We start from the raw sequence: 25,000 nt of genomic DNA on the forward strand, positions 1-25,000 counted from the left end.
GGTCAGAATAACGTCATTCATTCTCGTGTACTGTTCTAGCTCGTCCACTCGGTCTATTTTTAAGTCTTTAGCGTCATTCTCGACGCGTACAGTTTTTACCTCCTCTACCAGCTGCATTATCGTTTGTTGGTATTGCTTGATAGCTGATACCTCTGCTGTCAAAAATCCGAGGGATCTTCTTATCACCTCAACTTCATCAGGAGAAAGTACCTTCTTTGGCCCCAGGTTGACCCTGGCTGCTGCCCGGTCAGGATGGATGCTGTCTGGCGGCCAATACAGCGATCCCTCGATGGACTGGATTCTCACTATTATGTTAGATCCACTATGGACTGGACTCTCACTATTATGTTAGTTCCACTATATTTTTTGCAAACCTGTAACTATAATTCAAAAAATGTGCTGTTATTGAGTGTCTGTGCTGTCTAGAGCTGGGCAGAGTAAACATGTAATACTCTTCCATATCAGTAGGTGGCAGCAGGTAGCTAATTGCTTTTGTAGATGTCGGGAACATGGTATGTCGTGATCACAATATGCGGGAGGCAGCATGTAGGTAAAAAAGTATCTAACACTTAAACTAAAAATAAACAAAAGGCGAGTGCTGCTAAGAAACGGCATTGAAGCAAAACAAAACTCAAACTGAACTGGCTGCAAAGTAAAGAAAAACAGAATGCTGGACGACAGCAAAGACTTACAGTGTGCGGAGCAGACGGCGTCCACAAAGTACATCCGTACATGGCGTGACAATCAAAAATGTCCACACAAAGAAGGAGTGCGTCCGCACAACTTAAAGCAGGGGTGCCCATTACGTCGATCGCGAGCTACCAGTCGACCGCGGGGGGTGTGTCAGTCCATCTCCAGCCAGGCTTTTAAAAAAAATAGACCTAAAAATGAGTGATCATCAATCTTCACCAAGACGTCACTTAAATGACATTCACGGTACCGGAGGGTCTTGTGAGATGACGCTGGCTGCTGCAAGATCATTATTATGAAAATATGACCGAGAGGAAGGCGAGAAACACTTTTTATTTCAACAGACTCTCGCGCCGTACCTTCCGTCCAAACTCTAAAGGCCGACTGCACATTTCCTATCTTCACAATAAAAGCCCTGCTTCATGCTGCCTGCGCTAACTAAATACAGAGTCTCGGAAAACTGGCGTGCACAAGCGATCCCTCAGAAAGCTGGCGTGCACATCACTTGTGCACGCCAGCTTTCCGAGACTCTTATTTTGTTAGCGCAGGCAGCATGAAGCAGGGCTTTTATTGTGAAGATAGGAAATGTGCAGTCGGCCTTTAGAGTTTTGACGGAAGTCTGTTGAAATAAAAAGTGTTTCTCGCCTTCCTCTCTGTCATTTTTTCATAATAATGAACTGGCAGCAGCCAGCGTCATCTCACAAGACCCTCGGGTGCCGTGAATGTCAATCAAGCAAGCTACGGAATTTGCCGCCAAATGTTTTTCTTGTAAAGTGTATGGAAGCTGGATGAATTAGATGCCAAAAACCAACCACTTTCATGTGGTATTGTACAGAAAGGACAACTTTTTTTCTCCTCCGTTTGAAAATGTGGGCGTTATCATCATTACTGTCTGATTCCAATCAATGCAAGTCATCAGAATCAGGTAATACACCAACTTATATTCTTGTCTTCGTGAAAGAAAGACATCTATGTGTGCTACACATGCTTGTATTATCATTAAACACATTTAACTTGTTGAGAAAAATGTCTCTTTCATAAATAAATAAATATAAATGATATATATAAATGAGGTAGATCCCCTCGAGTTGGTCAATTTGAAAAGCAGCTCGCCTGCAGAAAAAGTGTGGGCACCCCTGACTTAAATAGTCTTGATTGTAAAAACAAAGCAGGTGTGGTGAGTAGCATTCAAGGAGGACATGAAGCTGCTACAGGAAAATACCAACAAAAGAAGAAAAGCCACCAAAATAGGAGCGCAAGTCACACAGGAAAACACCGAAAAAAACTCCAAATAAGTTACGGCTTGACAGTACACCTACATAGAGACAAGAGCTATTGCGAGAACAATTTTTTTTGTCAATATCGGCTACTGAGTTTAATTTTTTTTTAATGTTTTCTGCAGAATTTTTTCAATGAAAAAAAATGTGTTTTGGCTCAAAAAAGGTTGAAAAACACTGACTTATCGTGTTAAGCAATGCCAGCTCAGATTTATCCGAGAGCCAGATGCAGTCATGAAAAGAGCCACATCTGGCTCTAGAGCCATAGGTTCCCTACCCCTGCTCTATATCATAAAAAAAAGTGTGAAAGGTAAAAAACGTTGCCATTGCTATTGTTATTTAAATGTTTCCCTTGTGGTTTTTATCACTATTTTACTCCTTGTTTATTTGTTGCCAATCTATATGTGTTTTATCTTTTGAGTTATATTTAAAGTTGAGTTTTGGTGGTACTTCTTTTTTTTATTTTTATAAAAAAATGAATTATTATGTTAATGATCGTGATTTCAATATGACTCAAAATAATGGCCGTTATTAATTTCGCCATCGTTGTCCAACTCAGGCGGAAAAATATACAAACGTGTTTTTTTTTTACTAAATATGTGAAGGAAGAAAGGAACTGATAACTATCAGGGGGTTTCACATATATAAATATATTGAATGATGGTATGTCTAAATATATATATGTGTATATATGTATATATTTATATGTTGGCCCGCTTAACACTTGATTGTAATCTCTGAGAAGATGTTGACTATCTCAGGAAGTGTGTAAGCACAATTCTGAACCAGCACATGAAAAAGTCCACTTTAGAGCAGAAGAACATGAATTAGATTGAAAGTTTGTCACTTTATAGTTCCTTTTCCTTCATGAATTGTGTCAATAAAGAAAGTTTCACTGAAAAATTGCGCATTTAGCTGACATTACTGGTAAAAAAAAATTAAAAATGCATGCAGAAAGTCTATGTAGGAAAGCAATGTTTTATCAATCAGAGTCAGGACTTTAACCAAATAGAAAAAGTAGATGTTTAGTACCTGGCATGCAGAGAAGGAGGACCACCAACCCGGTCTTCGGACTCATACTGGAGTAAGTGAAGAAGTAGAAATGTGTGCGTCCACAGGTCGCTAAGAGAAGGTGGTCATGACGTTCAAAGAAATCGAGAGGAAAGAGTGACTGTCTTCCTCTTTATCTTATTGACATGCAAGAATAAACCCACCCCATGAAATGCACTTTTGCTGCGGTTTTTCTTTGCAGGTTCCTTTAATAACTTCAGCACACTTATATATATATACATATATATATATACAAACCCCGTTTCCATATGAGTTGGGAAATTGTGTTAGATGTAAATATAAACGGAATACAATGATTTGCGAATCATTTTCAACCCATATTCAGTTGAATATGCTACAAAGACAACATATTTGATGTTCAAACTGATAAACTTTGGGTTTTTTTGTTCAAATAATCATTAACTGTAGAATTTGATGCCAGCAACACGTGACAAAAAAATTGGGAAAGGTGGCGATAAATACTGATAAAGTTGAGAAATGCTCATCAAACACTTATTTGGAACATCCCACAGGTGTGCAGGCTAATTGGGAACAGGTGGGTGCCATGATTGGGTATAAAAGCAGCTTCCGTGAAATGCTAAGTAATTCACAAACAAGGATGGCGTGAGGGTCAACAATTTGTAAGCAAATTGTCAAACAGTTTTAGAACAACATTTCTCAACGAGCTATTGCAAGGAATTTAGGGATTTTACCATCTACGGTCCGTAAAATCATCAAAAGGTTCGGAGAATCTGGAGAAATCACTGCACGTAAGCGATGACATTATGGACCTTCGATCCCTCAGGCGGTACTGCGTCAAAAACAGACATCAGTGTGTAAAGGATATCAATCAATGTTTATGTATATAGCCCTAAATCACTAGTGTCTCAGAGGGCTGCACAAACCCCCCCCCAACTCATATGGATACGGGGTTTGTACAATATATGGTCGAAACTACAGTGATTAGATCAATATTTTTTACAATCCCCCCCCAAAAAAAAAAAAAATATATATATATTCATGTGTGTATATATATATATCAATCAATCAATCAATGTTTACTCATATAACCCTGAATCACTAGTGTCTCAAAGGGCTACACAAACCACTACGACATCCTCGGTAGGCCCACATAAGGGCAAGGAAAACTCACACTCAGTGGGACGTCGGTGACAATGATGACTATGAGAACCTTGGAGAGGAGGAAAGCAATGGATGTCGAGCGGGTCTAACATGATACTGTGAAAGTTCAATCCACAATGGATCCAACACAGTCGCGAGAGTCCAGTCCAAAGCGGATCTAACACAGCAGCGAGAGTCCCGTTCACAGCGGAGCCAGCAGGAAACCATCCCAAGCGGAGGCGGATCAGCAGCGCAGAGATGTCCCCAGCCGATACACAGGCAAGCAGTACATGGCCACCGGATCGGACCGGACCCCCTCCACACGGGAGAGTGGGACATAGGAGAAAAAGAAAAGAAACGGCAGATCAACTGGTCTAAAAAGGGAGTCTATTTAAAGGCTAGAGTATACAAATGAGTTTTAAGGTGAGACTTAAATGCTTCTATATGTATACATGTATAGTGTATGTATATATATATATATATATATATATATATATATATATATATATGTACATACACTATACATGTATACATATATATATATACACACACATATATATATATATAAACACTATATATATATATATATATATATATATATATATATATATATATATATATATTAGGGGTGGATAAATTAATGCGTTAATTACGAGTTAACTCATCAATCTATTAACGCCGACAATTATTTTATCGCACATTTGCGTATGTTGTTTACATGCTTTTATTTTGTTAACGCCTTTTCTTAGCAAGACGGCGACGCCCGGACGTGCTCCGGCGTGGAGGGGCTCTTGGTAAAGATGGAACATTTGGCAAAAATACCGGACAATTCTGCAAATTTCATGGCTGGCTTACAGCGTGGTCACTCCGGGATCACTTACGACCGCCAGACAATTCTGGATGTGGATAGATCGGGCCGTTTCGGACTGAATGACGCGTGCTTGCTAGACCGGCTAGCTAGCATGGGAATACTTTGCCGGCTACATCCAGCGGCCTGTGAAGCAGCGGAGTATATGTGTTGTCTGTCTATTTATGAATAATGCAGACCAGGAGTGTTGGCTGAGTTCTTAACGTTTGCTTCTAGAGCGTGCATATCACAACATACAAGATGTCGTCATGGCGACACTCCTGTTGCATGCTGGGTAGGGTAGTTCTTTTTTCCCCTGGCTCATAACATCACAATATAGTACCATGTATATGATGCCTTCAGTTTATCAAAGCACCAAGCAAACAATCGGAAAATTCCCATCATATCAATGCCTAGATATGGTCATAATTATTTTAAGTGCACTACGCAGAATAAACACATTATTAATATTGCTACTACGGATAATTTGATCAAAAATTCCCTAAAACAGCCCACTACCTATAATATAGGTTTTTTAAACATAACATCCCTGATAAAAAAAAAATGTTTCTGCTGTTACCTCAGAAATTATGATTGTGGCTCAGAGATTTGTATGTAGATTATATTTATTTTCCATAACAAACAGGATAACTTAAATACCCTGGCAGTGGCAATAATAAGCTTTAAATGTTTGTATTTACATTTTTTGGAGTTGATTTTCATAAAATATGCTATTTAACTGCTACTGTTTAACAAGGACTGATTTAAATTGTGTTTGCACAACAAATGTTTTGGCGCTTTTGTTCATGTGGGAGAATATTCCAATAAAGGTGCACTACACACTACTTTTGAATTCATTATTGGGCTTTGTGTATACAATGCAGTTAATCGCGATTAATCGGTGAAGTAGTGCGATTAAGTTCGATTCAAATTTTTAATCGTTGCCCAGCCCTAATATATATATATACATATTTTTTTTGGGGGGGGAGGGATTGTATGAATTGATCAAATCACTGTAGTGTCGACCATATATTATATACATAAACTGTATATTGCCTTATCTCCCATCTCTACTAGCATCATGACTCACAGAGTGTTTATGTGTCCAGGAAACACACAAATGAGTCCTGTCCCTTTAAGAAAGAGTTCCTAATTGAACATCCTGTGTGTTTAAAAGCTGGGACACAAAGTCTGTCTTCATTCAAAGCTCATTAACAGAATGGAGCGAAGATTGTAGACCCGCGCAAGACCGGGATGGATCTTGGTGAAAAAGAGATGAATGTTGGTGCAATCATTGAATAAGATAAGAAATAGATCACAGTCATATTGATGATTGTGAGAAAGGGGAGGGGCTAACATACAATTATTGACGCTGCGGTGACAATCAAGGCCTGGATGAGCCCCAATGAGAAGGTGATGTGGTCACATGACCGCAAAATCTTCACGCATCGAATACTTCCTTTCGTTGTAGACTTCGTCCCACGTCTGGGACGAGCAAAATGAAAGTGAAAGGAGCTCATCCCGCTCTCACGCTTTTCGGACTGTGGCGTACTCCACGCCGTCTTCCATCTCCTCCACCACGTGTCTGCTGCGGGGCATAGATGGCGTGATGTTGGCGTAGACCGGACCTTCGCTGGATGTGGTGAAGTGGACTTGGGAATAAACGACTTCTTTCTGTTCCCGGGTTGAAGCCTCGCCACAATCTGCACCCGCGCTGGACTGTGGGAGTTAAAGACGTACGTCAAACAATGGATGCGATTTGACTTATTTAGTTCTTAACCACAAGTGTCTCAAAGGGCTTCGCAGACTCACAATGACACCCCTCCTGGTTCAAACCCAGGAAAAACCCATAAAACACCAGATGGGGAGAAAGAGGAACACCTTTAGAAGGGATCGCAGATGTAAGGACCCCACTTTCTGGCTGCTATGGATGTCGAGTGGGTACAGTTATTGATTAAACTGGTGTTCTTTAAATTAATAGAGATAGTGGGAGTCCAGGCCACCAGGAAACCAGTAGGATATAGGTAGTGAAGACTACAAGACCAGGAACAAATCTTTGTTGGACTCCACACGTCACCTTAACTTACTCTGAGATCACATCGCTACGGGATACACAGTGCATGCTTTCAGTCAGATAGGAGTTCATGTTATATTTGTGTGAGACCCCAACTATCGATTATAGTCTGGAGCACCACACTCGAAGGGCCTAACGGGATATTTGTGTTGATCTTAAAATCGCCCCCTCCATCCATCCATCTTTGGCTTATCCCTAAGCAGGGAAGCCCAGACTTCCCTCTCCCCAGCCAGTTCGTCCAGCTCCTCCCAGCGTTCCCGGGCCAGCCGGGAGACATAGTCTTCCCAATGTGTCTTGGGTCTTCCCCGTGGCCGGACGTGCCTGAAACACCTTCGGATGGCATCCTGACCAGATGCTTGAACCACCTCATCTGGCTCCTCTCGATGTGAAGGAGCAGCGGCTTTACTTTGAGTTCCTCCCGGATGGCAGAGCTTCTCACCCTATCTCTAAGGGAGAGCCCACCCACCCGGCGAAGGAAACTCATTTCGGCCGCTTGTACCCATGATCTTATCCTTTCGGTCATAACCCAAAGCTCATGACCATAGGTGAGGATGGAAACGTGGATCGACTGGTAAATTGAGAGCTTTGCCTTCCGGCTCAGCTCCTTCTTCACCATAACGGATCGATACAGCGCCCCCGTATTACTGAAGACGCCGCACAGATCCACCTGTCAAACTTTCGGCTCAGCTCCCTCTTCACCACATCGAATCGATAAAGTGTCCGCATTACTGAATCGATCCGCCTGTTGATCTCACGATCCACTCTTCCCTCACTCGTGAACAAGACTCCGAGGTACTGGAACTCCTCCACATGCGGCAGGGTCCCCTCTCCAACCCGGAGATGGCCCTCCAGCCTTTTCCGGACGAGAACCATGGACTTGGACTTAAATGTGATGATTCTCATCCCAGTCGCTTTATGCTCGGCTGCGAACCGATTCAGTGAGAGCTGAAGATCCTGGCCAGATCATCTGCAAAAAGCAGAGAACTAATCCTGCATCCACCAAACCGGATACCCTCCACGCCCTGACTGCACCTAGAAAGTCTGTCCATAAAAGTTATGAACAGAATCGGCGACATAGGGCAGCCTTGGCGGAGTCCAACCCTCACTGGAAACGGGTCTGACTCACTGCAATGCTGACCAACCTCTGACACTGATCGTACAGGGAGCGGACCGCCACAATAAGACAGTCCGATACCCCATACTCTATGAGCACTCCCAACAGGACCTCCCAAGGGACACGGTGGAATGCCTTCTCCAAGTCCACAAAGCACATGTAGACTGGTTGGGCAAACTTCCATGCACCCTCAAGGACCCTGCCCAGAGTATAGAGCTGGTCCACAGTGCCACGACCAGGACAAAAACCAAGCTGTTCCTCCTGAATCTGAGGTTCGACTATTTGTTCATGGTAAGTATATAATCTGAATGCGTCACTGGATCAGCAACAAACTCAGATAAGTCCTTGATAAAGTCCGAATAAGGGCCAGGAGGGTGTTAGATGACTTCCAGTGGAACTACAGACCTCATAATGACAACCTTTAATGAAATATATTTATTACAAGGGTTAGGGTTCAGGTTAGTGTCAAAAATCGGGGCAAGCCCTCCATCCTTTTAAAGGGGACGAGCAACATGTGAACTTGTGTAGTTAGGAGGAGAAATTATGTTGTTTTGTGCCAAGTCTCACTGAGACCAAACACGATAAATATCGTCTCTTATGACATCATTAATGATCTTTTTTTTTTAAAACATTTTGTTGATGTAAAATGGAAAATGGAGATATGTTTTTGCGTCTGAACTCGTCACAAATATAACATTTTTAAAATGTAAGTACTGTTCTTTTAAATTAATAAATACAAACATTAAGGTATTGTCTGATTGTCTGAAAAAAAAAACATAACTCATAAATATAATTTTAATTAAATAATTCTTAATAGTGCGATTCGAAATAAATATATTACAATTAATCTTTTGAAATAAAAATCCTAAAATGCATAAAAAGTGAGACTATTTTTAATTTGATAAATACAATTAAAAATAATAAGACATGATTTAAAAAAGCATTTAAATTAAATAACTTTGACTTTTATAACACATTTAAAATAAGCAACAATTTGTTGAAATCATTTGTTTTAAATTACAAAATTACAAAAGCCTAAAAAAGAATAGTAAAATGACCTCTTTTGAATGAATAAAACTAAAATAGGAGTACAGAATAGTCTGATTGGATTCATACATTGGAACTGGAATTCATTCTCAAAAATAATTTCAATGAAATAACTGTACATTCTAAAATTGATTTCATCTAAATAATAAAATTACTTATTTTAAATGAAAAAACTGATGCATGTACTATACTTTTCAAACGTAAGAGTATTTACAGTACATTTATTATACTGTAATGTGTATTTATTTATATATTTTTATCATTAAGAACATCTGTTTGAACTGAGCTCTCATGGTGACATCATCACATATCAAACATCTGTGTTGGTGGGAATTTTTTTACCTTTGCTCTGGACTCCTTTGATGCCCTCTTTTTCCTGGAGAGAGGAGAAGGAGGAGGAGAAGGAGAAGAAAGAGATGGAGAAGATGGAGAAGGAAGAGGAGAAGAAGAAAAATGAGGAGGTGGAGGAGGAGGAGAAGAACAAGGAGGAGAAGGAGAACAAAGAGATGGAGAAGGAGAAGGAAGAGGAGAAAAAGAAGAAAAAGAAAAGGAGAAGGAGAAAAGAAGAAGGACAAGAAGGAGAAATGAGGAGAAGAAGGACAAAGTGGAGAAGAAGAAGAAGAAGCAGCAGCAGGATAAGAAGATTAGGAAGAAGAAAGAGAAGGAAAAGAAGATGAAGCAAAGGAAGAATGAGAAGAACATAAATAGATCAAGAAGATTAAGAAGGAAAGGAGATATATGGAGGAAAGAATAAGAAAAAAAAGAAGAGGAGAGTGAGGAGAAGAAAATAAGAAGGAGAAGAAGAAGAAGGAAAAAAGGAAGAAGGACAATGAGAAGAAGAAGAAAGAGAAGGAGAAAAATATAAAGCCAAGGAAGAATGAGAAGAAGAGAAACAGATTAAGAAGATTAGGAAAACAAAGAAGAGGAGGCCAGCAGAAGAAGGAGGAGGAGGAAGAGAAGAAGAAGAAGAGGTAGATGGAGGAGAGAAGAAGAAAGAGAAAAAGAAGAAGATAAAGAATAAGAAGAAAGAGAATGAGAAGAAGATGAAGCAAAGACAAAGGAAAATAGGAATGATTAAGAAGGGGGAGACGGTGGTGGAGGAGGAGGAGAAATCATATAAAGAGAAAAAGAAGAAGAAAAAGAAGATGGAGGTGTAGGAAGAGTAAGAAGAAGAAAGAGGAAGAGAAGGAGAAGGAGGAGGAGGAAGAAAAAAATAAGGAGAAGAAGAAGAAGGAGGAGGAGAAAAAAAGAAGAGATGAAGAAGAAAGAGATGAATAAGAAGGAGGAGGACAAAAAGAAGGAGAATAAGGGGGTAAAAAGAAAAAGAGATGAAGAAGGAGAAGGAGGAGAAGAAATGGGAGGAGGAGGAGGAGGAGGAGAAGATGGAGGAGGAGAAAAAGAAGAAGAAGAAAGGGGAGGAGGAGGAGAAAAAGAAGAGATGAAGAAAGGAGGAGGAGGAGGAGGAGGAGGAGAAAAAGAAGAAGAGATGAAGAAGAAAGAGATGAAGAAGGAGGAGGAGAAAAAGAAGGAGAAGGAGGAGAAAAAGAAGAAATAGATGAAGAAGAAAGAGATGAAGACAAAGGAGAAGAAGAAAAGGGAGAAGGAGGAGGAGGAGGAAGAGAAAAAGAAGAAGAAGAAGGAGGAAGAGAAAAAGAAGGAGACGGAGAAGGAGGAGGAGAAAAAGAAGAGATGAAGAAGAAAGAGATGAAGAAGAAGTAGGAGGAGGAGAAAAAGAAGGAAAAGGAGGAGAAAAAGAAGACGAAAGAGATGAAGAAGAAACAGATGAAGAAGGAGTAGAAGAAAAGGGAGGAGGAGGAGGATGAGAAGGAGGATAAACAACATGAAGTATGAACAAGATTGTGGACAAGAACAGGAGACTAAAGTCTTCACCTCCACACCAGGAAAGCGGTGAGAACCAGGACCAGCAGAACAAGAACAAGACCAGCGACTGAGCCCCCAGCTGTTGCCACGGTGACACTCCAGGAACCTAAGAGGAAGGCCAGCATCCCAGTTACTATGGCAACAATCCCAGCATCCAGGAAGTGAGCACTTACAGGCCTGGACTTGGATGCTGACTGAGGACTTGCTGCTGCCTCTGCTGCTGGAGGCCTCACACACGTAGTCCCCGCTGTCCTCAAGTCTCAGGTCAGACAGGTTGAAGGTGGCCGATTTGGCTCCCTGCAGCTCTTCAACAGCGACCTGCTCTCCACGCCCCCTCCACCAGCTGTAGTTGGCCTGCGGGTTGGCCTCGCTGCTGCACATCAACCAGACCGAGGAACCCTGGCTGGCTTCACCCGAGGGTGTCACTGAGATCACTGGACGCCTCGGAGCATCTGGTGAGGGACATGCGGCACACCCTTCAGGCCCTGACACCTGGTCTACATGATGGACTTCAGAGGTCCATGTTGGACTTAGGAGGTCCATGATGGACTTAGACATTCAAAGTCCAACATGGACCTCCTAAGTCCAACATGGACCTCCTATGTCCAACATGGACTTCCTAAGTCCAACATAGATGTTCTAAATCCAACATATATGTTTTAAGTCCAACATGGAGGTCCATGATGGACTTAGCAGGTTCATGTTGGATTTAGGACATCCATGTTGGATTTAGAACGTCTATGTTGGACATAGGAGGTCCATGTTGGACTTAGACATTAAAAATCCAACATGGACCTCCTAAGTCCAACATGGACCTCCTAAGTCCAACATGGATCTCCTAAGTCCAACATGGACCTCTTCATTCCAACATGGACCTCCTAAGTCCAACTTGGATCTCCTAAGTCCAACATGGATCTCCTAAGTCCAACATGGACCTCCTAAGTCCAACATGGACCTCCTAAGTCCTACATGGATCTCCTAAGTCCAACATGGACCTCCTAAGTCCAACATGGACCTCTTCATTCCAACATGGACCTCCTAAGTCCAACATGGACCTCCTAAATCCAACATGGACCTCCTATGTCCAACATAGATGTTCTAAATCCAACATATACGTTTTAAGTCCAACATGGCGGTCCATGATGGATTTAACAGGTTCATGTTGGACTTAGGACATACATGTTGGACATAGGAGGTCCATGTTGGATTTAGGACGTCTATGTTGGACATAGGAGGTCCATGTTGGACTTAGACATTAAAAGTCCAACATGGACCTCCTAAATCCAACATGGACCTCCTAAGCCCAACATGGATTTCCTAAGTCCAACATGGACCTCTTCATTCCAACGTGGACCTCCTAAGTCCAACATGGACCTCCTAAGTCCACCATGGACCTCCTAAGTCCAACATAGATGTTCTAAATCCAACATATACGTTTTAAGTCCAACATGGAGGTCCATGATGGATTTAGCAGGTTCATGTTGGACTTAGGAGGTCCATGTTGGACTTAGAAGGTCTATGTTGGACATAGGAGGTCCATCTTGGACTTAGGAGGTCCATGTTGGACTTAGACATTAAAAGTCCTACATGGACCTCCTAAGTCCAACATGGACCTCCTAAGTCCAACATGGACCTCTTCATTCCAACATGGACCTCATAAGTCCAACATAGATGTTCTAAATCCAACATATACGTTTTACATCTAACATGGAGGTCCATGATGGACTTCGGAGGTCCATGTTGGACTTAGACATTCTAAGTCCATTATGGACCTCCTAAGTCCAACATAGATGTTCTAAGTCAAATATAGATGTTTTAAGTCCAACATGGATGTCCTATGTTGGACTTGGGAGGTCCATGATGGACTTAGGAGGTCCATGATGAACTCAGAAGGTCCGTCATGGACTCAGGATGTCCATAATGGACTTAAGACATCCATTTTGGACTTTGGAGGTCCATGTTGGACTTGGGAGGTCCATGTTGGACTTAGGAGGTCCATGTTGGACGTAGAACATTTCTCTGTTGGACTTAGGAGGTCCATGTTGGAATGAGGAGGTCCATGTTGGACTCAGGAGGTTCATGTTGGACTTAGGACATCCATGTTGGACTTAAAAAGTCTATGTTGGATTTAGGAAGTCCATGTTGGATTTAGGAAGTCCATGTTGGATTTAGGAGGTCCATGTTGGACTTCGACTAAGTCCATCATGGACCTCCTAAATCCATCATGGACCTCCTGAGTCCATCATGGACCTCCTAAGACCAACATAAATGTTCTAAGTGAAATATAGACGTTGTAAATCCAACATCTTGGACTTAAGAGGTCCATGATGGACTTAGGAGGTCCATGATGGACTCATGAGGTCCATGTTGGATTGAGGACATCCATGTTGGATTTAAAAAGTCTATGTTGGATTTAGGAAATCCATGTTGGATTTAAGAGGTCCATGTTGGACATAGGAGGTCCACATGGGACTTAAGAAGTCCATGTTGGATTTAGGAGGTCTATGTTAGATTTAAGAGGTCCATGTTGGAATTAAGAGGTCCATGTTGGATTTAGGAGGTCCATGTTGGATTTAGACTGTCTATGTTAGACTTAGGAAGTCCAAGTTGGACTTAGGAGGTCCATGTTGGACTTAGAAGGTCCATGTTGGACTAAGGAGGTCCATGTTGGACTTGGGACTTCCATGTTGGACTTAGAACGTCTATGTTGGATTTAGGAGGTCCATGATGGACTCAGGAGGTCCATGATGGACTTAAGATATCCATATTGGACATAAGAGGTCCATGTTGGACACAGAAATTCTATGTCCATAATGGACCTCTAGAGTACAACACAGACGTGTAAGTCCAACAAGATGACCTATGTTGGATTCAGGAGGTCCATGATGGACTTAATACATCCATGTTGGACATAGGAGGTCCATGTTGGACTTTGGGAGGTCCAAGTTGGATTGAGGACATCCATGTTGGACTTAGAATGTCTATGTTGGATTTAGGAGGTCCATGTTGGACTTAGGACATCCATGTTGGACTTAGGAGGTCTAAATCCATCACGATGGACTTAGACAAATGTCGTCCATGCCGGACTAGGGATATCCATGTAGGATTTAGGATGCCTGTGATGGACAAAGGACGGCTATGTTGGACTTTGGATGTCCAATGTAGGATTCAGCACCCCCATGATGGACTAAGGGTGCTCTTGTTGAACTGAAGACGTCCATTTTGAACTTAGAACTTCCATATAGAACTTTAGATGTAAATGGCCATGTTGGACTGAGGATGTCCATGCTGGGCTTAGGATGTCCACGTAAGATTTCACACATGCCCATGTTGGACTAAACGCGCTCTTGTTGGACCGAGGACGTCCATGTTGGACTTAGGACGTCCACTTTGGACTAAGGACATGCATGGTGGTCTTAGGTACCTAAACTGAAACGTTATGTTGAACAGAGAACCTCCGCGTTGGACTGAACGTCCAAGTTGGACTTAAATACCTAAACTAGACCTCTTTTATGGACTGAGGCTGTCCATGTTGGACTTGGTTATCTGAAATGGGAATCCATGTTGGACTTTGGTACCTAAACTAGACTTCCATGTCGGTTGAGTACTGTACGTCCATGTCAGACCTTGGTACTTACATTGGACGTCTATGACAACTGTTGAAGAGTTGACGTGTCCATGTTTATTCTCAGACATGCAGTGGAATGTTCCGGCATCTTCAGGACGGATGGAGGTGAAACTGTAAAGTCCTTGTGGATTTTGGGTCAGAATTTGGTTGTCCTTGAACCAGGTGTAGTTGGCGGCCGGTTTAGCATCGCTGCTGCAGGTCAGATTCACCGACTGTCCCTCAAGGATGACAGGAGACGGACTGACGGACAAAGACGACCACCTGGGAGGATCTGAGGGACAGGACCTTGTCCTCATCAGTGTCAATACTCAAAGACGTACTTGTACTCACATTGGACGTCAATGAAGACGGGTTCGGATGGGTTTTTCCCCAGCTGGTTCTCCACAGTACACCAATACTCTGCTGAGTCTGAAGAATTGATGGACTTGAAGACCAGTTCTCGACCTTTCCTGAGGACTACATCATCTGAAGACACATTCTTCTTCTTCTTCTTGTACCAGCAGTAATCATCTGTTGCTGAGGAGTAGTTGTAGTTGTCGATGTAGCAGGTCAGTGTCAGGGGACGACCCTCCAATATGTCCCTGGCATCACTCAGGGACACTGAGGGTCTTTTCAGGACATCTGGAGGAAGAACCAAGAAGTATTGAACAAACATTCTTCTTTTGAGCACAGACAAAAACATGAGTCAGTACAGCAGCAGCAGACCTCCACCCAGGCCAAACACTCCTCAACACCTTTTACTGCTCATGACGTCTTCCACTCCAGCCCTGTAGGTGGCGCCAGTGCCCACTACACTTGACAGTACATCATACTTGCCAACCCTCCCGAATTTTCTAGGTTACCCCCGAATTTCAGTGCCTGTCCCGAAAATCTCCCGGGACGACCATTCTCCCGAATTTCTCCCGATTTCCAGACAACGAGGCACGCCCCCTCCAGGTCCATGCGGACATGAGTGAGGACAGCCTTTCGTCACGTCCGCTTTTCCCGATATAAACCATACTTGCCAACCCTCCCGAAATTCATTGCCTTTTCTCCCGAAAATCTCCCGAATTTCAGGCGGAGCGTGAGGCCACGCCCCCTCCAGCTCCATGCGGACCCGAGTGACGTGTAGAAAGCCTGTTTTCACGTCCGCTTTCCCACAACTTAAACAGAGTGCCTGCCCAATGACGTTTTAACTGTAGAATGATCGAGGGCGAGTTCTCGGTTTCTTATGTGGGTTTATTGTTAGGCAGTCTCATTAACGTCCTCCCAGCGCGGCAACAACACACAACAACAGCAGTCACGTAAAGCAGTTTTGTCTGCCATAAACAGCAATGTTGTGACACTCTTAAACAGGACAATACTGCCATCTACTGTGCATGCATATGTGGCAATAACATCTACGGCTTTTAGAGCAGTGGTTCTCAACATTTTTTCAGTGATGTTCCCCCTGTGAAAATGTTTTTAATTCAAGTACCCCCTAATCCGAGCAAAGCATTTTTGGTTGAAAAAAAAAAAGATAAAGAAGTAAAATACAGCACTATGTCATCAGTTTCTGATTTATTAGATTGTGTAACAGTGCAAACCATTGCTCATTTGTAGTGGTCTTTTTTTAACTATTTGCAATAAAAGATATAGAAATAACTAAAAACTTGTTGAAAAATAAACAAGTGATTCAATTATAAATAAAGATTTCTACACATACTGCGATGTGGTGGCGAGTTGTCCAGGGGGTACCCCGCCTTCCGCCAGATTGTAGCTGAGATAGGCACCAGTGCCCCCCGCGACCCCATAGGGAATAAGCGGTAGGAAATGGATGGATGGATAGCTGTAAATATACTCCACGCCCCCAACAACGCCCCGTGCCCAACCCCCGACCACGCCCCCAACCCCCCAGCCCCCGAAATCGGAGGTCTCAAGGTTGGCAAGTATGATACAAACGGCGTGCCACGTTATAACATCTACGGCTTTTGGAGAGTTCACAACAAGAAGGAGACGAAGCGGAAGAAGGAAGAAGAGACGGGTAAGAGGAAGAAGAAGTACTCTTGCAAGTCATCAGAGAGGGTGTTGAGCATGGTTAGAAAGCTAGTGACCGAGAATAGAACGAGGGTGGAAAATTCAACCCTAAACTCACTCCGTTCCTGCAAATTAAATTTCACTGATGCTCCTTTAAAGGCTGTGCTAAAAAAAATAAAAAATAAAAAATACAATTAATAAATAAATAAGGGGGGGGAAAAACACAGGAGGGGTACTTTCGCAGGGCAGTTGGGCAACACCGCCAGGACCCCAACAAGGGAGGCAAGCAGCCCCCCCGACCCAGGGCAGACCCCGCCCCGCGCCCCAGGGGCGGAGGAAGCTCAAGGAGACCCGGTGTCACACCTATGGATCATGTTTTGTTTTGTCATGTCATGTTTTTGATTTTGGACAGTCAGTCACGTTTTGCACTTCCTGGTTTTGTTTGTTTCCATGCCAACGTATCAGTTCCCACCTTGTCACGCCCCTGCCCTCAGTCCCGCCCGCACCTGTTCCTGATTATCAAAGCCAGCATTTAAGTCCTTTTCTTTCTGTTCATCATTCTGGGATCTTCTCACACTCGCACGCACCCTACCCATGCTGCTCAAACCTTCACGTCCTCGTCCACAATAAGTTTACGTATTTATGCCACAGTGCACTCTTTTGTTCCATGTCTTTAGTCTTGCCATCGTGCTGTTTTAAGTTTATAGTTCAATTGTCTTTCATGCCATTGAGCAAGTGTTTTTTTTTTCCCTGTTTTGTATATATTATATAATAAACAACTATGTACTCGAAGAAACAATCCATGTCCAAGCCTAGTTGTGACACCCGGGGCCAGAGGGGCACGAGCCGACCTCAGCCCCCCCCCCCCCCCCCCCCCCCGCAACCACCCACAAGAGGGACACCCCCCACACCCGACCCAAGGCGGCTGCCCACAGCCCCACCCGCACCCCCATCCACCCCTGACCACCGGACCACCCAAAAATCGGCCCGCCAGGCAGTAGTGTAATAATGCTCATTGTCATTTCTGTATTATATTTTATTATTTAACTGCTTATTTGCTATCACTTTTAACCATCATGTTTGTACGCGTCGTATTTGCTGATGTTGCTCTATTGTTGTTGTTGTTGTTGTGTTTGCTGTTGTTGTTTGTGTGTCTCTGTCTAATCCTTCCTTTCCTCCCCACAATTTCCCCCTCTGTCTTCCTTTTTTTCTCTTTCTATCCCCTCCTTATTTTATATATATATGTTTATATATATATATATATGTATGTGTGTATATACAGTATATATGTATATATATATAGTGTATTTATGTATGTGTATATATATATGTATATGTATATATTTATACCAAGTATAAATATTTATGTATGAATATATATTCCTTTTTTTTGAATGAATGAATGAATGAAATAAGTTTATTTCGGTCATATAATCAATCAAATCAATCAACCATTTTGTGTGATCAGTTTTACAGTACAATTATGCACATTTACACACGAAAGAAAAGAAAAAGAATGAGCAAAAAAGGAATAGGCTGAAGACAAAGCTTATATTGTACTTCTTTCATCTCCGTAATATCGCTAAAATTCGCTCCATTTTGTCCACTAAAGACGCCGAGATCATTATCCATGCGTTTGTTACGTCTCGTCTCGATTACTGTAACGTATTATTTTCGGGTCTCCCCATGTCTAGCATTAAAAGATTACAGTTGGTACAAAATGCGGCTGCTAGACTTTTGACAAGAACAAGAAAGTTTGATCACATTACGCCTGTACTTTAATACCTTTATATACATATATACATACATATATACCTATACTGTATATAACTTTATATACATATATACATACATATATACCTATACTGTATATACCTTTATATACATATATACATACATATATACCTATACTGGCTCACCTGCACTGGCTTCCTGTGCACTTAAGATGTGACTTTAAGGTTTTACTACTTACGTATAAAATACTACACGGTCTAGCTCCATCCTATCTTGCCGATTGTATTGTACCATATGTCCCGGCAAGAAATCTGCGTTCAAAAGACTCCGGCTTATTAGTGATTCCTAGAGCCCAAAAAAAGTCTGCGGGCTATAGAGCGTTTTCCGTTCGGGCTCCAGTACTCTGGAATGCCCTCCCGGTAACAGTTCGAGATGCCACCTCAGTAGAAGCATTTAAGTCTCACCTTAAAACTCATCTGTATACTCTAGCCTTTAAATAGACCTCCTTTTTAGACCAGTTGATCTGCCGCTTCTTTTCTTTCTCCTATGTCCCCCCTCCCTTGTGGAGGGGGTCCGGTCCGATGACCATGGATGAAGTACTGGCTGTCCAGAGTCGAGACCCAGGATGGACCGCTCGTCGGGACCCAGGATGGACCGCTCGCCTGTGTATCGGTTGGGGACATCTCTACGCTGCTGAGCCGCCTCCGCTTGAGATGGTCTCCTGTGGACGGGACTCTCGCTGCTGTCTTGGATCCGCTTTGAACTGAACTCTCGCGGCTGTGTTGGAGCCACTATGGATTGAACTTTCACAGTATCATGTTAGACCCGCTCGACATCCATTGCTTTCGGTCCCCTGGGGGGGGGGGGGGGGGGGGGGGGGTTGCCCACATCTGAGGTCCTCTCCAAGGTTTCTCATAGTCAGCATTGTCACTGGCGTCCCACTGGATGTGAATTCTCCCTGCCCACTGGGTGTGAGTTTTCCTTGCCCTTTTGTGGGTTCTTCCGAGGATGTTGTAGTCGTAATGATTTGTGCAGTCCTTTGAGACATTTGTGATTTGGGGCTATATAAATAAACATTGATTGATTGATTGATATTTGCCTATCCAATACCTTCACTGAAGATTAGATTGCCTGGAACATCAACGTTAAATCAATGAGATGAAAGTAATTGTTACTATATTTTATAATTTTCAATTATTTCACCTTTCAATGTTTTCTTAAACTTTACCAAAGAAGTGCATGTTTTCACTGAGTTTGTTCCACCATTTAACTCCTAAAACTGTAATACATTTATATTTTTTATTTTAGTTCTCGTTTTACCTATTTTAAAAATCAATATCTCCCGTAAATGATAGTTTTCTCCTCTTAAATGAAATAGTCTGAGAATACAAGCTGGAAGGCTGTTGTTCTTTACTGGAAACATAATTTCCATTGTTTTTAGAAACACAATGTCTGAAAATTTTTAAAGGAATATTATTAAAAAATACATTAAAAAAAATTCTGCTAAAATGTAAATAGTTTTTTAAAATATATATTTAAAGGTATTTGAAAAATACAATCCAATAAAAAAAGAAGATATTTATAGAAAATAAAGAAAAATAAGGATGGTTATTTCCGGATTTATTCATATATTTTTTTTTACACTTTTTTAATATACATATATATGTATATATATTTTAGAAAAATTGAAAAAAAAAATTAAAGAAAACAATGTATGTATTTCTTCTTTGGATCATGTGACATCCTTCCACTAGGTTTGATTAAAAATTATATGGCAAAACAGGCTAACTAATTAACTCTCTGACTAACTAACTAAATAATCAACTAAATAACTGGCCTTCCTTTGGATAAACAATACATGTAACAAATATGCAAAGAATGTTTAGTCATGTATGACTATTTCTGTACAATAAGTGTTTCACAGACAATACAGAGTAGTGATCCAATGAAAGGTTCATGTCTCATAATATTTAAAGTGTGGTTTTTCTGCTTGATTTTGCCTCAATGCCTTCCTGCCGAAGTCTACCTAGCAACAAGTGCGACATAAGCAGGAATAATAACTACTGTGTTGTTTGTGTTGTTTACTACTTTGCAGTTGGAAGAGAAACAAGAAAGATTTGAGTAGTTTTCCTACTGAAGTGTTTTGTAGCACAACATGTTTTTCTGGAAGAAAGAAGCACTCACACAGGTGAGGAGAGATGCTGATATGTTGATGTTGTTGTGCAGCACAGGTGATGTAGTCTCCAGGTGACAAGGTGACTTCTACTTTGGTTCCAGGCTTTATATCCTCTCCATTCTTCTGCCACTCAAAAGACAAAGAAGCTTCTGGAAGGCAGCTTGTGTGACACAACATTTGTGCAACAAGGTGAGAATTTTCAACTCTGACTGACATCACCTGCACCTGCACAGCTGGAGGCCAGAGGAGCAAACATGAAAGATGTCATATTAATATTGATTGGAGATGCAAGTCACACAACATACACACATGACTGCTTCATCTGGAACACCACTGTCCAAAGTCCAGTTTGCAGCCCACAGCCTTCTTGTGATTGGCTGCTGACTTATTTCTAAATAAAATTACACTTCATCCGCATTAAAACACTAGAAAAGATTAGTGACTCGGCAGAAAATTGTAAAATAATGTAATATACAGTATTGTATGTAATATAGATATTTTATTGTCTAATCTAATGTATTCATTGTACAAAACCAGTGAGTTCAGTTGAATAGACTGCAAAGACAAGATATTTAACGTTCAAACCGGTAAACTTTGTTATTTTTTTGCAAATATTAGCTCATTTGGAATTTGATGCCTCCACATATTTCCAAAAAGCTGGCACAAGTGGCAAAAAAGACTGAGGAATGCTCATCAAACACTTATTTGGAACATCCCACGGGTAAACGGGCTAATTGTGAACAGGTGAGTGCCATGATTGGGTGTAAAAGCAGCTTCCATGAAATGCTCAGTCATTCACAAACAAGGACAGAGCGAGGGTCACCACTTTGTGAACAAATGCGTGAGAAAATTGTCCGACAGTTTAAGAACAGCATTTCTCAACCAGCTATTGCAAGGAATTTAGGGATTTCACCATCCACGCTCCGTAATATCATCAAAAGGTTTAGAGAATCTGGAGAAATCACTGCGCGTAAACGATGATATTACGGACCTTCGATCCCTCAGGCGGTAATGCATTAAAAAGCAATATCAGCATGTAAAGGATATCACCACATGGGCTCAGAAATACACTACAGGGAACAATTGTCAGTAACTACAGATCTGTAAGTGCAAATTATAACTCTATTATGCAAAGTGAAAGCCATTTATCAACAACACCCAGAAACGCTGCCGGCTTCGCAGGGACTGAGCTCATCTAAAATGGACTGATGCAAAGTAGAAACGTATTCAGTGGTCTGATGTGTCCACATTTCACATTTTTGGGGGGAAACTGTGGAGGTTGTGTCTTCTGGGTCAAAGAGGAAAAGAACCATCCATATTGTTCTAGGCGCAAAGTTCAAAAGCCAGCATCTGTGAAGGTATGGGGTGTATTAGTACCCAAGGCATGGGTAACTTACACATCTGTGAAGGCACCATTAATGCTGAAAGGTACATACAGATACATACATATGTTGTCATCCAAGCAACGTTATCATGGACGCCCCTGCTTATTTCAGCAAGACAATGCCAAGCCACATTCTGCTAATGTTAAAACAGCGTGACTTCGTAGTAAGAGTGCCGGTAATAGACTGGCCTGCCTGTAGTCCAGACCTGTCTCCCGTTGAAAATGTGTGGCATAACATGAAGCCTAAAATAGCACACCTGGACGGTTGAACAACTTAAGCTGGGTTTTGTAATATAGTTGTATTATTTGGGCATGTTTGGTCAGGTGTGTTCATACCTGCGACTGTCAAGGTGCTTCCAGGTGAAATACTACTCCATCCAGAACCATCATAAGTGGTGAATTTGAAGCGGTACTCAGCAGAATCACTCTGCCTCACATCTTTTATTCTCAGTGTGCTATTTCCAGAAGTCTCAGAAGGTAAATCAAGACGACCTTTATTCTGAGGGTCTTCGGTCAAGGAGGGGTTCCCCGAATGACTAGAATCCGTACGGTACCAGAATTTTGTCAGGGTATATCCATAGCTCGTGTATTCACAGGTAATGTTCACTGATGATCCTTGGATGGCACAGATGTGTCTCTTGTGGTAAACCACCTTCTTACATGACCTGTCCACCACACCTGAAAGACAGAAGAAGCATTGAGCTGAGTCAGCACAAAGTTACATGTGACGTGCAGCAGAAGACTGAAGAGTCCACTCACACTCTGGAGGAGACACAGCTTGCTCGTGTCCTCTCACAGCACAGGAGTAACTGTTTTTGTAGTCACGCTCTACTGTGTACACTTGGGATGTTCCATTTTGGATTTCCTCTCCATTCTTATACCAGACGTATGAAGAAGGAGACCAAGTACTGCAATTGGTGCTGACACACTTCAGAACATAACCATGACTGGGATTTGTCACTTGTACTTTCAGATCTGGAATGAAAGGCAAACTTCAGTCATTTCAAAATAAAAGTCTTCATGTCCACTTCCACCAAAGGGCAGTACAGTTTGACTCGGTTTTTGTCCTCACAAGTCGTGACGGGTAGCAAAATAACTTGTCAGGAAGCCAAGTGCATGTGTGGGGCAGCCAAAGGGGCGGAGCTAGATACAGTTCGGTATGCCGATTGGAGGACAGCGAATGGTGACTTCCGGAATGTGAAGACGCCCAAATAAGGCAAGATGTCCTCCATTGTAGTTCTGCGTTGGCGCCGCGCTATGATGTTTTCCTTTTTTGTTGTTGTTGTTCTTTGTTTTATGTGAAGATTGCCGAAATAAATAAATAAATAAATAATCCATTAATAAAGGCAAAAGTACAAATTTGTTTTTCAAAAGTATCGATACCCCAAATACCCCCCCCCCAATCAGATGACGACACTTCTAGTATCGGTATCGGCGATACTGGCGGGATCGGATCGGCATCGATACCCAAATTTGCGATATTGCCCACCCCTAACGATTACTGAGTGTTGTTAAAAGGAAAGGCCATGGAACACAGTGGTAAAAATGCCCCCGTGACAATGTTTTTGCAATGTTTTGCTGCTATTAAATTCTAAGTTAATGACTATTTGCAAGAAAAAATAATAATAAGTTAAGATATGTTATAATTGCTGATTGATTGATTGATTGATTGAAACTTGTATTAGTAGATTGCACAGTACAGTACATATTACCTACAATTGACCCGAATAAGTTTTTCAACTTTTTTAAGTCGGGGTCCTCGTTAATCAAGTCATGGTATGATGTGGGGTTTTTTTGAAGTCGGACTAAGTAGGACATCACTGAAGGCCTATAGGGGTGTGGAATGCATGCCCCGCCTACAACCACCACTTGGACTTCCTGACCTCAAACTGGACTGAGCTTGGTGGAAATGTGTTTCATGGAAAGCAGTACCAGTGACGGTCACTTTGACACCAGGCTTGACGGTGTACCCTCCTCCGGAATGGTCAGTTGTGAATCTGAACGTGTAGTTGTCAGTCCGTCTCACGTCTGCGATGGTCAGACTGCAGATGTTGCCATGACACTCAGACTGCACACCACCAAAGTACTGAGGGTCCAGTCTCAGATCTTTCTTTCGATCTTTGGTGAACCAAAATGTATCCTTGACCTTGATGTCACGCCCGTTTTCTGTGGGCGGGAACCTAAAGTCGCACTGAATCTTCACAGTGGATCCTTTAATTGCACAGATCTCCGTCGCAGAGTAGTTCCCCCCCCACTCAGCACGGAGCAGCCCTGAAACACACAACAACATCAATGACATCATAAAATGATATCTAGCGACGCCGAGATCATTATTCGTGCGTTCGTTACGTCTCGTCTCGATTACTGTAACCTATTATTTTCGGGCTTCCCTATGTCTAGCATGAAAAGATTACAGTTGGTACAAAATGCGGCCGCTAGACTTTTGACAAGAACAAGAAAGTTTGATCATATTACGCCTATACTGTATATACACCTTTATATACATATATACCTACATATATATACACCCAGTTTCCATATGAGTTGGAAATTGATTGATACTTTTATTAGTAGATTGCACAGTACAGTACATATTCCGTACAATTGACCACTAAATGGTAACACCCCAATACATTTTTCAACTTGTTTAATCGATTCATGGTACAAATATATACTATCAACATAATACAGTCGTCACACAAGTTAATCATCATAGTATGTACATTGAATTATTTACATTATTTACAATCCGGGGGGTGGGATGAGGAGCTTTGGTTGATATCAGTACTTCAGTCATATCAACAGAGAAATGTGGACATTGAAACAGTGTCGGTCTTATTTAGTAGGATATGTACAGCCAGCAGAGAACATAGTGAGTTCACATAGCATAAGAACAAGTATATACATTAGAAGTACATTTGAGTTGTTTATAATCCAGGGAGATGGGATGTGAATGGAGGAGGGTATTAGTAAAGTGTTGA

General features: G+C 41.9%; 2 protein-coding genes across 2 annotated transcripts in view; both read right to left on the reverse strand.

Annotated features, from left to right (window-relative positions):
* The window catches only part of LOC133561580 (sialoadhesin-like), a 28,448-nt gene extending 23,983 nt beyond the window's left edge, over window positions 1-4,465 (reverse strand). The window contains exon 1 of the mRNA XM_061914991.1: window positions 3,000-4,465. Within this exon, the coding sequence (XP_061770975.1) occupies window positions 3,000-3,045 (46 nt within the window). The 5' untranslated portion in view covers window positions 3,046-4,465. The remainder of the gene's footprint in view (window positions 1-2,999) is intronic.
* A 307-nt stretch (window positions 4,466-4,772) lies between these two features.
* The window catches only part of LOC133541601 (sialoadhesin-like), a 33,076-nt gene continuing 12,848 nt past the window's right edge, over window positions 4,773-25,000 (reverse strand). The window contains exons 2-11 of the mRNA XM_061885129.1: window positions 23,952-24,290; window positions 22,779-22,994; window positions 22,356-22,697; window positions 20,644-20,868; window positions 15,061-15,351; window positions 14,741-15,001; window positions 11,276-11,554; window positions 11,112-11,208; window positions 9,564-9,597; window positions 4,773-6,705 (exon numbers count right to left, since the gene is read on the reverse strand). Coding sequence (XP_061741113.1) covers window positions 6,514-6,705; window positions 9,564-9,597; window positions 11,112-11,208; window positions 11,276-11,554; window positions 14,741-15,001; window positions 15,061-15,351; window positions 20,644-20,868; window positions 22,356-22,697; window positions 22,779-22,994; window positions 23,952-24,290 — 2,276 coding nt within the window. The 3' untranslated portion in view covers window positions 4,773-6,513. The remainder of the gene's footprint in view (window positions 6,706-9,563; window positions 9,598-11,111; window positions 11,209-11,275; window positions 11,555-14,740; window positions 15,002-15,060; window positions 15,352-20,643; window positions 20,869-22,355; window positions 22,698-22,778; window positions 22,995-23,951; window positions 24,291-25,000) is intronic.

Source organism: Nerophis ophidion, linkage group LG01, assembly GCF_033978795.1.
Source record: "Nerophis ophidion isolate RoL-2023_Sa linkage group LG01, RoL_Noph_v1.0, whole genome shotgun sequence".
In the NCBI taxonomy this organism is placed as follows: domain Eukaryota; kingdom Metazoa; phylum Chordata; class Actinopteri; order Syngnathiformes; family Syngnathidae; genus Nerophis; species Nerophis ophidion.